Genomic DNA, 12569 nt, shown 5'->3' with positions numbered 1-12569 from the left:
CCTGTGCAAACGTAGTGGCCCTGTTTCTTCCAAACGTGTTTCTCTTTGCTCTTTTCCCAAACCTTCCTTCCCATCCCATTCGCCTGTCTTTACCTCTCCTCCCAACTCCAGGCTTCTATGCCTCCACCGTCAGTTCCCCTGCCCGTCTCTTCCCCGGTTTGTCTTTTTCTTCTCTTGCTTTCATATCCCTGTTTCTTCCTTTTAGTCATTCCACAACTTGCCAGACCCAATGCTAGGCGCCCGTGCATTCACCTGTCATCTCACCTTGACCTTTTCACTGTAAACTAACACTGCAACTCTGAAGATTGATGCTTAGATATAAAGCGAAATTCTGTAGCTGGGGCTGCTGGGAATGTTGGCAGGAGGGATGAAACCTCCTGTCCAGTGTTTGTCTTTTTTTCTGGTTGGGAGGACCAGGACTAGTCACAGATGCTTAGGGAACATGATCTCAGGCACTTTTTTGTGAGTGCTCAGGATTCGAAGTTGAGTAAGACAAGGTACATGCCCTTAAAGACAAATAGACGACAGGGGTTGCTTTGTACATATTCAGGCCTGTATATGCATGTCTCTTAGAACCTTTTTTATCCACGTGAAAAATGAATGTCAACATTTTTAGGTTAGCTAGACGTTTTATTTAAATGGGATAAGGTAAAAACACTGGCCTTTATGCTTCAATAATAATTTTGTTAATGGTAGTACATACTAGATTTGTGATTTATTTTAGCATGCCTCTTGGCAAGAGAGAAGTTAAGTCTTTGTTTTGTACTTAAATTTTAATATCACTGTTTTGTTAGGGGCTGGCAAGGTTTAATTGCTTATGGATGTCACTCACTTGTGGTAGTGATCGATTCCAATACTGCCCAAACTCTTCAAGTTTTAGAAAAACATAAAGCTGATGTGGTCAAGGTAAGTCAAATCCCACTTTCACCCTATAATATATTGCCTATTCTGAAGTTTTAAATATCACTAGATTCTCATTAAGTCGTATGTGTAAATGTTGAATAGCTTTTAAACATAATAATTCATTTGGGGTAGCCTCGCATTTCCATATATATGCTTTAATGGCAATCCAGGATGAGCTATTAAATACTAGCTCTTAGATGATTTTAAAGATGATGAATAACACCAGTTCTTCCATTTACCAGAACACTCATTCATTCATTAGTTTTGAGCACTTAGCATATGCTAAAGATGTGAGATGAAAGCCCTCAAGCAATTCATTGTCTAATGAGGAACAATGAAAACACACAATTACAGTATGATAAGTGAATGCTTAGGGACAAAGGAAGCTACTTAACACCTAGTTGTAGGGATCGGGGAGGGTCACAGAAGTATTTCCAGTTTAGGGACTGGTAAACAGTAGTTAACCAAGTGAAGAATAGGGGAAGGAGCACCACAGGTAAAAAGAAGACTATACATAATGGTAAGTAGTGGGGTATAGAGATGGCTAAATGGTGATATATGGCTAAAGGGTGATGGACGAGGAGGCAGCCAGAGAAATTCATCTGTCCTGAAAGTGTTAGAAGGTTCTGAAGAAATTTTTAAGTAGGCAGTTGATAAGGCTGTATTTGTATTCTAGAAAAACTTACTCTCGCAGCAGTGGAGGATTTCTTGGAGAAAGGCAAGATGAGGCAGTGAGATCATTTAGGAGACTTTTAGAGAAATTTTGGCAGGAAGCTCTAAGGGCCTAAAATAAAACTGAGGCAGGAAAGAGTCGTATTCAGGAGCTGCTGAAGAAGTAAACTTGATAGGCTTTATAGTAATCAGTTTAAGGAGAGTCAGGGACTAGAATGATTCCAAGTTCTGTTTGAATAACTGAATGACAGTGTTGCTATGACAAGGGGAGTAAGTGTGAAATCAGTGAGTTTAAGCTTTCAACATGCAAAGTCTGAGGAGCCCGGTACAATTGCATTATAGTGATCTGAAATCTTAGGATTAGAGATTGAGATTTGGGGGTTTTGGTTTGTATTTGATAACAGCTTTATTGAGATATTCATTTGCCAGTTTATAGTGTACAACTCCATGGTTTTTAATATATTCATAGAATTGTGTAGCCAGCAGTGCAATTTCATCACTCTGAGAAGAAACTCTCTACCTATTAGTAGCTGCCCTCCCATCCCCTCATTCCCTTCATCCTTAGGTATCCAGTAAAATACTTTCTGTCTCTGTAGATTTGTCTATTCTAAACATTTCATATAAATGAAATCAAACAATATGTGGCCTTTTGTGCCTAGCTTCTTTCCTCTTCTTTTACTCAAGGTTCATCCGTGTTTTAGCATGTGTCAGTACTCTGTTCCTTTTTATTGCTGAATAATATTCCACTCTATGAATATACCACATTCATGCATTGATGGACATTTGGGTATTTCCCACTTTTTAGGCATTATGAATAATGTTGCTAATGTACATTTATGTAAAGTTTTTGTGCAAACGTGTGTTTTCATTTCTCTTGGGTATATACTGAGGAGTGGAACTGATGACTCATATGGTAATTCCGTGTTTAACTTTTTGAGAAACTTCCAGACTATTTCCAAAGAGGCTATACCATTTTACATTCTTATTATTAGCTGTATATGAGGATTCCAGTTTCTCCACATCCTCACCAACATTTGTTATTATCTGTCCTTTTGATTTTAGCCATCTTATTGGATGTGAAGAGGTTCTCATTGTGGTTTTTGTTTGCATTTCCCTGGTGGCTAATGATGTTGGGCATCTTTTCATGTGTTAATTGGCCATTTGTATATCTTCTTTGAAAGTGTCTATTCAGTCCTTGGCCCATTTTAAAATTGTCTTTTAATTATTGAGTTATTAGAATTATGTATTCTATATAGAAGTCTGTTATGAGATATATGGTTGGTAAATATTTTCTCTCATTTGTAAGTTGTCTTACACTTTCTTGATGGTGTCTAATGAAACACTAAAGTTTATAATTTTGATGTCCAGTTTATCTATTTTTCTTATGTTTCTTCCATTGTTAAGATTTACACCTTTGTTTTCTTCTAAGAATTTTAAAGTTATAGCTCTTATATTTAGGTGCTTGATAGACTTTGAGTTAATTTTTATATATAATGTGAAGTAGGGAAAAATGCAGCTGATTTTTGTATATTGACCTGTATCCTGTGGTCTTGCTAAACTCATTAGACCTAGTAACTTTGAGGGGATATTTTACATAGACAATCATGTTATTCACAGATAATGACAGTTTCATTTTTTCATTGATAATCTGTGTCTTCTTTTTTTTTTTTTTTTCTTGTCATAGTGCATTGGCTGGGACCGCCACTATAATGAATAGGAGTAGTGAGACGATACTCTTGTCTTGTTCCTGAGCCTGGGAGGACTGCATTCAGTCTTCCACCATTAAGTCTGGTGTTAGGTTTTATTTTGGAAAAATGTGTTCTCCCTCCCACCTATTTCCCTGAACTTCTTGGCATTTCTGGAATTCTCATTTCTTTGTGTGGATCCAAGTTTCAGTCTGGTATTATATTCCCTTTGCCTGAAGAATTTCCTTAAAGTTCTTGAGGTGTGTATCTAATGTAGGTTGATTCTCTTGGTTTTTATTTGTCCGTGAAGATATTTCATCCATTTTTTTCTCTTGTAATACTTGAAAGATATTCCACTATCTTCCAGCTTGCATAATTTCTAGGAGAAATTCTTGTGTTTATTTCTCTACATGCACTGTATGTTTTCTTATGTAACTGCCTTCAAGATTTTCTCTTTATCCTTGGTTTTCAGCAGTTTGATTATGATATATCTTGGTGATTAAAGAAATACACACACACACTCTGCTTGGGGTTTACATAAATTGAATTCAAGCACTTACATAGATACATGCAATCAATTCTTATCCATGATAGTTTTATTCTGTAAAGTTGCTGCAAACACTGAAATTAGTGAATACTGAAATGTTGATTGCTTAGTTGATTGAATTGTTGATTACAGGGGAAATACAGGTTAGGTTTCTGTGAGCCTCTTGTCACAACATTTTCATCAACTGATCAATATATAACCTTGTTTTATATGTGTGTTTTGTTGATTGATTGACATTGAACTCACAGCCAACAGCACTAAAACTCATGCCTGAGCAGAGCTTATCTCACATGTTTTTTCCACAAGGCACATCACAACTTCTTGTGCTTGGGGCCTCTAGGCAGCACTGCAACACTGTGCTTGGGGACCATCTTGAATTTGAACAGTGAAATCATCAATAAAAAGCACAAAAATGCAAAAAAGAAGTGGTGCTGAATAAACCATGAAAAAGACACTCATTTGCATTATGAGAGCTGAAATAAGAGCATTTTGTTTCACCTGGGGATACACATGTATGTTGGGTGACTCAAAATTTTCACCACTCTGCATGTGTCTGAATGACTGTGAAAGCACTGCGAGTATTCATTTTTTAAATAAAATCACAAATTTCAGTGAGTGGGCAAACACATCTGCAAATAATGCAGATTGACTGTATATACACACACTGAATATAAATACACACATAAACATATATTCAAACATGTACATATATGCATATACCTACACTCTTACATATACATTTTATGTAAAAAAGTTCTGGCCTGAGGAAAAGATGTATTACAACTGAATCTTAAGGCTTATCAACACTGAAGTTCAGAAAACTTTTTGTTTCCATTTTTTTTGTGAATACTTTAGGAATACTGTAGGAAAGGCCCACTTCCCTGCCTTGGCATTAGGTAGACGTGTGTGTTTATGATATGTACACACACGTCTCTGTAGACATATGTTTATATATGTCTATATTTGAAGATTCTGTGGTGTTTGAGTTCATTTATTAAGCACATACTTGTTGAGCACTAGCTTTGATGCTGTGTTAAGGTCTGGGAATAGAAATGTGAATAAGGCCTGCATGATCCCACCCAGTGGAGCTTATAGTTCACGGGTTGGTGATGGGTCAGAACGGGGTAAATAAAGCGATTACAAATTGTTGTTTATTAAATGCTTTGAAGCAGGCAAACTGGATGCTGAGCTAGAACGAAGGGGAGGTTGTAGCCATGGAAGGCCATGGCTTAGGGTGAGATGAAGACATGTGTTTTATTTATGACTCTGTCAGTATTTAATGCTCAGGATTAACCTGATTTGTGCGAGAATCTTGTGGTGTTTATTGTAAAAACTCCATTCTTACGATGTTGCTAGAGGTATGAAGCATATTTTTTTAAGAAAAAAATTAACGTCTTTTTTCCAGTTTTATGGAAAGGACAGCTGGAGGGGTTTTTGTTTGCTTTTGTTTTTTTTCTATTTTTTCCTCTGAAAGGCTTTGGTAGTTCTAAGTTGTCTCCTTTTGATTAGGAGAGTAGAGTACAGAAAACCATTCTACTTAGTAATTTAGGATTTTAGATGTTTTGTCACGATTAGATTTTATGATTGTATTGCAACTTTAAAAAAATATCACAAATAATAAAAGTCTGACTTTCGAGATGGAAAATAGTTTCCTGTTTATTCTTTCTAAATATTTTTGTAACATAAGTGTAGAATGTAGTTTGGGTTCTGGTTGATGTTTTATGAAAATTGTGTTTAGTTTCATCCAGTACAAGTATTTACTTGATTTGATTTCTTCTTGATACTAGGTTAAATGGGCCAGGGAAAATTATCACCATAACATTGGCTCACCATATTCCTTGCGCTTAGCTTCTGCTGATGTCAATGGAAAGATCATCGTTTGGGATGTAGCAGCGGGAGTAGCTCAGTGTGAGATCCAAGAGCATGCCAAACCTATTCAGGGTGAGGAAAGTCTGTGCTCTGCTAAGTGTTTATATCAATACACTTATTCTTAGAGTGGTTTTTTCCCTTTTAATTTCATCACTTCCCAGTTAATTCTTGATTGTGTTTAGCGTGTTTTATTGATCTGAATCTAGCTTTCTTGTCTTTATCAGTATGTTTCTGTGCATATTTCCTCAAATCTCTGCTGATTCGTGCTTTAGTAAATTGCATTAATTTTAGCATTGGCCTCAATCAAGCATGATGAGAAAAATTAAGCTGCTATAAAAGTCTTATAATCTAAGCTACAGTAAAGTAAACTTGGCTGAATTGCTATTTTGAATTAGCTCTCAGTGCTTATTTCCATTAATGGAGATGATCCAGATTTTATTTTCATTTTCATATAGATCATTTGTTTAAGTTACTGACTTAAAACCAATACAGCATTCTTTAAACTTAAGGCTTTGACTGAGTGGCTGTCTTGATTGAGTGAATTTTTTAAATGACTATTTAAAAAATATTTTTTGAGTACTTTGTACTAGGTACTGAACGAGATATTTATTCTCTTTATTATCGGGTAAAAAACATTAAACTCTGCAAAGTCCCGTTAAGTAATCCCACAAAGATGTTAGGAGAGTCTGACATTGATCATGGCTAGGACAGTCTTTGACGCAAAGTTCTAAGTAACGATTTGTGAAAATTATCTTGTATTTTCTTTGAAGTAATTTATTAGAAAATGTTGATCTTGAGATTCTAATGTCCAGACAGCTCATTTTAATATAAAACTGCACTTTTCCTGTGCAGTCCTGACCTGTATACACATATATGCTATGTAATATAGGGAGAGGGGAAGTTAGGATTTTAAGGATTATGGGGGAAAAAAAAAACAACAATACCCTGAATGTCAAGGATACATTAACCAAGTGTTTGAAGTGATTTCTGAATTTTGCCTTTATCTGGTCTTTACAGATGTTCAGTGGTTGTGGAATCAAGATGCTTCCCGAGATTTACTACTTGCTATCCATCCACCAAATTATATTGTGCTCTGGAACGCAGATACTGGCACCAAACTGTGGAAGAAGAGCTATGCAGATAACATTCTTTCTTTTTCTTTTGACCCTTTTGATCCCTCACATTTAACTTGTGAGTAATAGTTTCTTGTGGAAAATGAGTTCTTTATAATATAGTTAGTGCTCTCTATATAATATACACACCACCCACATCACATCTAATATGTTAAAACAGCTGAGCGAAGTGGAGAAGTCCATGTATCTGCAGCATCTACTACAGATACTAAATCATAATTCCGTATCATTTGCAAGTATTTTGATGGCTAGAAATTTAAATCAGGAAGCTGTACCTTCACTGTGTTGTATTTGTAAATAGAATTCGATTAGCTGGGGAGAGAGAGTTGCTGTGCTATTCTAATTCGGGCTTAATTAAATTTGTTTTTCTAAGAACATTTAAGGAACCTGAGTCAAAGGTTTCATTTAGTATGTGGCCAAATTCAGTTCATCCTTTTTAGGAAATCGTTTAAATTCATGCATGTGTCTCGAGTCCCATGGCACAGAATAAGCCCCAGGGAATTTTTTCTTGCAGAGGTTGTTTTTGTCATGTGCTTTTGGTGTTTTCACTGAGCTGCTGATCTAAAAAATTTGATTTGTTTTTAGACACATATTTTTGTGACCAAATGATTTAGGAAATACTCTTCATTCAATTATGCAGTGGGTATTTCTTGAGCTATTACTATATGCCAGGTATAATGGGAATGAAGGGGAATGGGGGGGATGGGAATGGGCAGGTTGTTGTATTAGATAAAGTGGTCAGAGTAGGCTTCCTTTTGATATTTGATCAAAAACTGGAAAGAGGTGAGGGAATTAGCTGCAGGAAAGAATGTTTCCCCTGAATTTGAATGATTCAGAATTCTAACTTTTATCTACCAGCATTTGTTATTACTGAGTGTATATTTGTGTGCTGAAGAAGAAAGAGAAGCGTGTATACGCAGAAAACTAAAATGGGAAACATGGCCGTGCAGTTATAATAGTGTGTGGTGAGGCGTTGCTTGTCTATACACGTATACAGTCTGTGTATACGAACATGTGCATACGTGCACTCCTCAGTGTGCTATGAAATGCGGTGCTGAGGGAACACAGAGGAAGGCTGCTTTAGCTGATCCACTGACTGAGGGAGGGCATCACAAAAGAAGAGGAATGAATGAGGCCTTGGAAGGTGAGTTCTGTCATCTGAAAAGGAGAGAAGGCCTCAGGCTAACTTACTGCATCTCTGTAATTTGGTTGATGAAAGCACAATATATTTCAAAGCATCAGTTCCCCTAACATCTCTGATTTACTTGTATTGAATGTGCTGGGGCTGTCATAACTCTTGAATACTTCTTTGCTCCCTGTGCTTAAAGCAGCCTCACTAACTGCAGGGAGCCAGGAGAGATGAGGTTTCTCTGTTGAGATACCCTTGTATTAGCCCCAGTTTTGAGGGAGATTCTTTTTCAGTCATAAAAAGGCAAAATTTGTATTGCTAACTGTGGTGCTGCCTTCTCGAATGCTTCTGTTTCCTGTACACGTAGTAAGCCATCATTGGCACTCTATTTTTACTCTAGATATAAAGAGAAAAAGAACACTGTTTTATACTTTCTGAGGTTCAATCTGATGCTCCAAAAGAAAAAGGAAATATATTTAGACTGAGTAGCTCATGATAATCATAAAAAATTAGTATCACATCAAATATTTGAACTTAGCTAAGTGTAATATGCAAAGCCTCATATATGGCAATTTTTTTTCTTCTGTGAATTTTATATTCTGAAAAGTCTTTGGATTTTGAAGTTATGGGATATAATGAGGAAAGGTTTTTAATGAAAGTCTGCTCTGAATTTATTTGGAAGAACAAACATTTGTTCTTCCTGCCAGTAACCTACTGATATCTTTTTAATATAAAACATTAATTTAGAATGCTGAGCTTGGAGGCCTCTGATGAATTGTAATGGACCACCTGTTTCACTTCAACTTGGAGAACATTCCAGTTTTGTTATGACTACATTACACTGCCAGTTCTATATTATTAAAATTATCATTACCTTGCTTTCAAAATTGTATTGGAATAAAACTGTGCTAAACTTGATTAAACTTTAATCAGAGTTTTGCTTCTCTCAATATAGTACTCACCAGCGAGGGTATTGTATTCATCTCAGACTTTTCTCCATCCAAGCCTCCCTCGGGCCCTGGCAAAAAAGTTTACATATCCAGCCCACACTCTAGCCCAGCTCATAACAAGCTGGCTGCTGCCACAGGGGCTAAGAAGGCTCTTAATAAAGTAAAGATCTTAATCACTCAAGAGAAACCTAGGTAAGTTACAAGTATAAAACTAACCACGTTCATCTATTTATTTATCATCCATTCATGGGATGTCATTTTTGAAGATGTACTAATACTGATTTTCTTCTTTACCTCACTCTTTCTCATTTCTAGTTTTGAATTCATATGAAGGAGGAGAATGTTCTGTCTCTTCCCCAAAGAGGAGATTCCACATTTCACATGGCTCCTTTGTTTCCACTCATTGTGCTAACCTCCCCCCACCCCCCACTGATTTTTACAGATCACAGTTTTTGACTTCTGATTTTTAAATCTAAAAATATAAGATGAAGATTCCACAGCTGGCAGTTGAATACATTAAAAAGTTGGGGACAAAAGCTGGGTTTTCATTTTAAGGACATTTTCCTGACTTAAGTGCTGTGCACTCTCATTAGCTAGTAAAATATGGGTGCTTTTCTTATGTGTGTAAAGATGTTTCTCATACTGGTTAAGGGCCAGGATTCTAGGGGAAATTATAGCCATGTGACTCAGAAAATTCCTTAATCTTGCTCAAATTTCACTCTCCCAATCTCTAAAACAAAGTTTTGTAGGATTTTATATGGTTGTTGTAGGGATTAATATACAGTAGCTTAAGTACTTAAGGTAGTGGCTGATATTTAGTAAGCATTTATTTGGTAAATGCTACCTATTGCTTATTTCAGAAATTGCAACTGAATAAAATTTTATTTTAAGTAACTAATTTTATGCATTGGAAATAGATTTCAATTTTTTTTTTCCCTAGAGAGCTATGATTGTTCTTATATTTTTATTGCTGTGGCAGTTTTTGGCATTTGTTTTAAAAAAGACTCTTATTTTTAATATGCTAAGATTATTCTGTCTGGATTTTGTGGGTAATTACCTGAAAAATATATGGTAAAATACATATTGCTCTACAAATATATTCTGAATTTATATATAAATATCATTTTTATGTATTAAACCATAGGTGGTTACGTTCACTAATTTATCCCCTACCCTGTACCGAAATGATTTGATTGCTCCTTACATATTTTAAGAGAATTTTCTATTTATTTTTCATTGATTCTGTGTTATAGATAAATCTTTTAAAGCCTGAACTGTTTTATATTACAATTTGTATGCATTATATCTTCTCATGTGAGTCATACGTTCATTTCGAGTTTGGGGAAATGAATTATTAATTCCTTCAAATAGAACTGCTCCGGGTGCTTTTACGTACATTATTACATGTGATCCTGCTGCAGTTCCGGGCAATAATACTGCACCTATTTTATAAGTGAGGAAATTGAGCTCCACATTGTTTTAAATATGTTCCTCAAGCTTACCCAACTAGGAAATGGCAGAGCCAAGATTTTAATGCAATCCATGTCCCTCTTTTTAGTCTTCTAATCTAACTTTATTTTATTTTATTTTATTTTTCGTACAAAAAGGTGGTTTTATTAAAGCATGGGCATAGGACCCGTGGGCAGAAAAGAGCTGCCTAACTTTATTTTAAATTTAAAACTTTGTAATCATTATGTAAAAAGAAAGTAGTATATAATTATATGTTTATTCCTATTGAAATATGTTTAATATAAGAAGGCTGTGATTGAATATTTGCAAGTCACAAATTGCTAAAATAATTCTTGAGACTCTTGAACTGTCTACAATCTTTATAAAATTTTATTTACACAGAAGAGAATGCTGTGATAAGTGAATAAAATACCCAACTTTGTTTCAAAAAAGATTTTAAGACAGCTTAAAAGTGAACGAAGGCAGAGGGTAGGAAGTGACTTGCCCAAGGCCATGCAGTTAATTCGTTGACTCCTGGTCCACGGGCCCTAATTCCCCAGATTGTTTTATTTTGATGCTGAGTCTTGATTTCAGCAATCTGTTTGGTACTTCTAATTGCAAAATAAAAATAAAACTACTAGTTTTGTCACTTACCATCTTATAGGATTACTACTTAAATTTGTCAAAAATTTAGAAATGTATCTCTATCCAACCTATGCAGTACTGCTGTCTTAATTTGGGTTTTGGCACATAGTAGAGATCTTAGTTTTAGATGCTAGTCCCTGTTGGTCATTTCAGGAAACAGTTGTACCTTCTCATTGACAGTTGTGGAGAAAGGACAAAATTCAGTCCTTTATTAGCTTTTTCTGATATGAATAAAGTCTTTGACTCATTTCTTGATGCCTAAAGTATGTTTACTTTTTTTCAGTGCTGAATTTATAACTCTCAATGATTGCCTTCAGTTGGCATATCTGCCTTCCAAAAGAAACCACATGTTGTTACTCTATCCTCGAGAGATTTTAATTCTTGACCTTGAGGTGAATCAGACAGTGGGTGTGATTGCAATAGAACGAACAGGAGTTCCATTTCTGCAGGTATCTATGATTTAAAAATTACATCCTTCCAAGTTGATTACGAATGTTCTAGAGAGAAAAAACATAATCTTGCAGGAGTTCTTAGTTCCACTTTCTCTTTTATATTTATTTAAAAACTAACAATGTTACTGTATATTCCTGTTTTTCTGCATTTTTTGTTGGTTTGATTTACCCTAGAAATTCTTCTGACCTAGAGATATTTATTGAACTATTTAAGTTACCTGGATAAAGACAATTTTTTTATGATTATAAACGGACGGTTTTTGTTTTTTAGAGATTTATTTATTAGAGAGGGAGCATGCGCATACACATGTGCAGGAGTGCAAGCAAGCGGGGGCAGGGGTGGGGGCGTGCAGAGGGAGAGAGAATCCTGAAACAGATTCCCTGCAGAGCCTGATGGCAGGGCTCAGTCCCAGGACCCTGAGATCGTGACCTCAGCGGAAATCAAGAGTTGACTGCTCAACCAGCTGAGCCCCCCAGATACCCCATAAATGGAGTTTTTGAATAATTCATTTACTTTTAAAACTTGGGGATTATGTATATATTTTTGTTTTTGTTTTTTCTGCCCATATTCTCTAAATATGAGTTTATGAGCTTCCCAGCATATACTTTTTAATCTATTGTGTTTTTTAAAATGAATATATTATCTATTTAAAGGTAATACCCTGCTTTCAACGTGACGGCTTATTTTGCCTACACGAAAATGGTTGTATAACTTTACGTGTTCGAAGATCTTATAATAGTATTTTTACCACTTCAAATGAGGAACCAGGTGAGTTTCTATCTCAGAATAACGTTAATATATTTTTCTTCAGAATTTCATAAACCTTCATGTGGCAAATACCAGACAAAGCATAGAGTTAATGGTAATCCTGGCCTTGGGAAAGTAGAATATGATTGTAAAATGGGGCATAAAAAAGCACAACAAGCCCAAGGTTAATTTCTTGGTGTTATAATAGTGCTCCTCCTATCTGCAGCAAAGAAAGTAATATTTTGTAATTCCTTAATTGTATCCATGAACCAAGCAGATATTATCTTTGTGAATTTTTCTTCAGCACAAGTAGAACCTTGTAAAATACCTTTATTATTACACCCCTGACTTCTCTGCTTTAGGAACTTCCACTGTAAAATGACATAG

At 35.5% G+C, this 12569-nt stretch overlaps 1 protein-coding gene across 1 annotated transcript in view; it reads left to right on the top strand.

Annotated features, from left to right (window-relative positions):
- The window catches only part of WDR11 (WD repeat domain 11), a 62742-nt gene that overhangs the window by 357 nt on the left and 49816 nt on the right, over positions 1-12569 (top strand). The window contains exons 2-7 of the mRNA XM_057308609.1: positions 795-906; positions 5595-5748; positions 6694-6867; positions 8894-9080; positions 11266-11431; positions 12089-12203. Coding sequence (XP_057164592.1) covers positions 795-906; positions 5595-5748; positions 6694-6867; positions 8894-9080; positions 11266-11431; positions 12089-12203 — 908 coding nt within the window. The remainder of the gene's footprint in view (positions 1-794; positions 907-5594; positions 5749-6693; positions 6868-8893; positions 9081-11265; positions 11432-12088; positions 12204-12569) is intronic.

Source organism: Ursus arctos, unplaced genomic scaffold (assembly GCF_023065955.2).
Source record: "Ursus arctos isolate Adak ecotype North America unplaced genomic scaffold, UrsArc2.0 scaffold_7, whole genome shotgun sequence".
Classification (NCBI taxonomy): domain Eukaryota; kingdom Metazoa; phylum Chordata; class Mammalia; order Carnivora; family Ursidae; genus Ursus; species Ursus arctos.
Note: the sequence above shows the minus strand (reverse complement) of the source record. Positions and strands in the feature narration are given on the sequence as shown.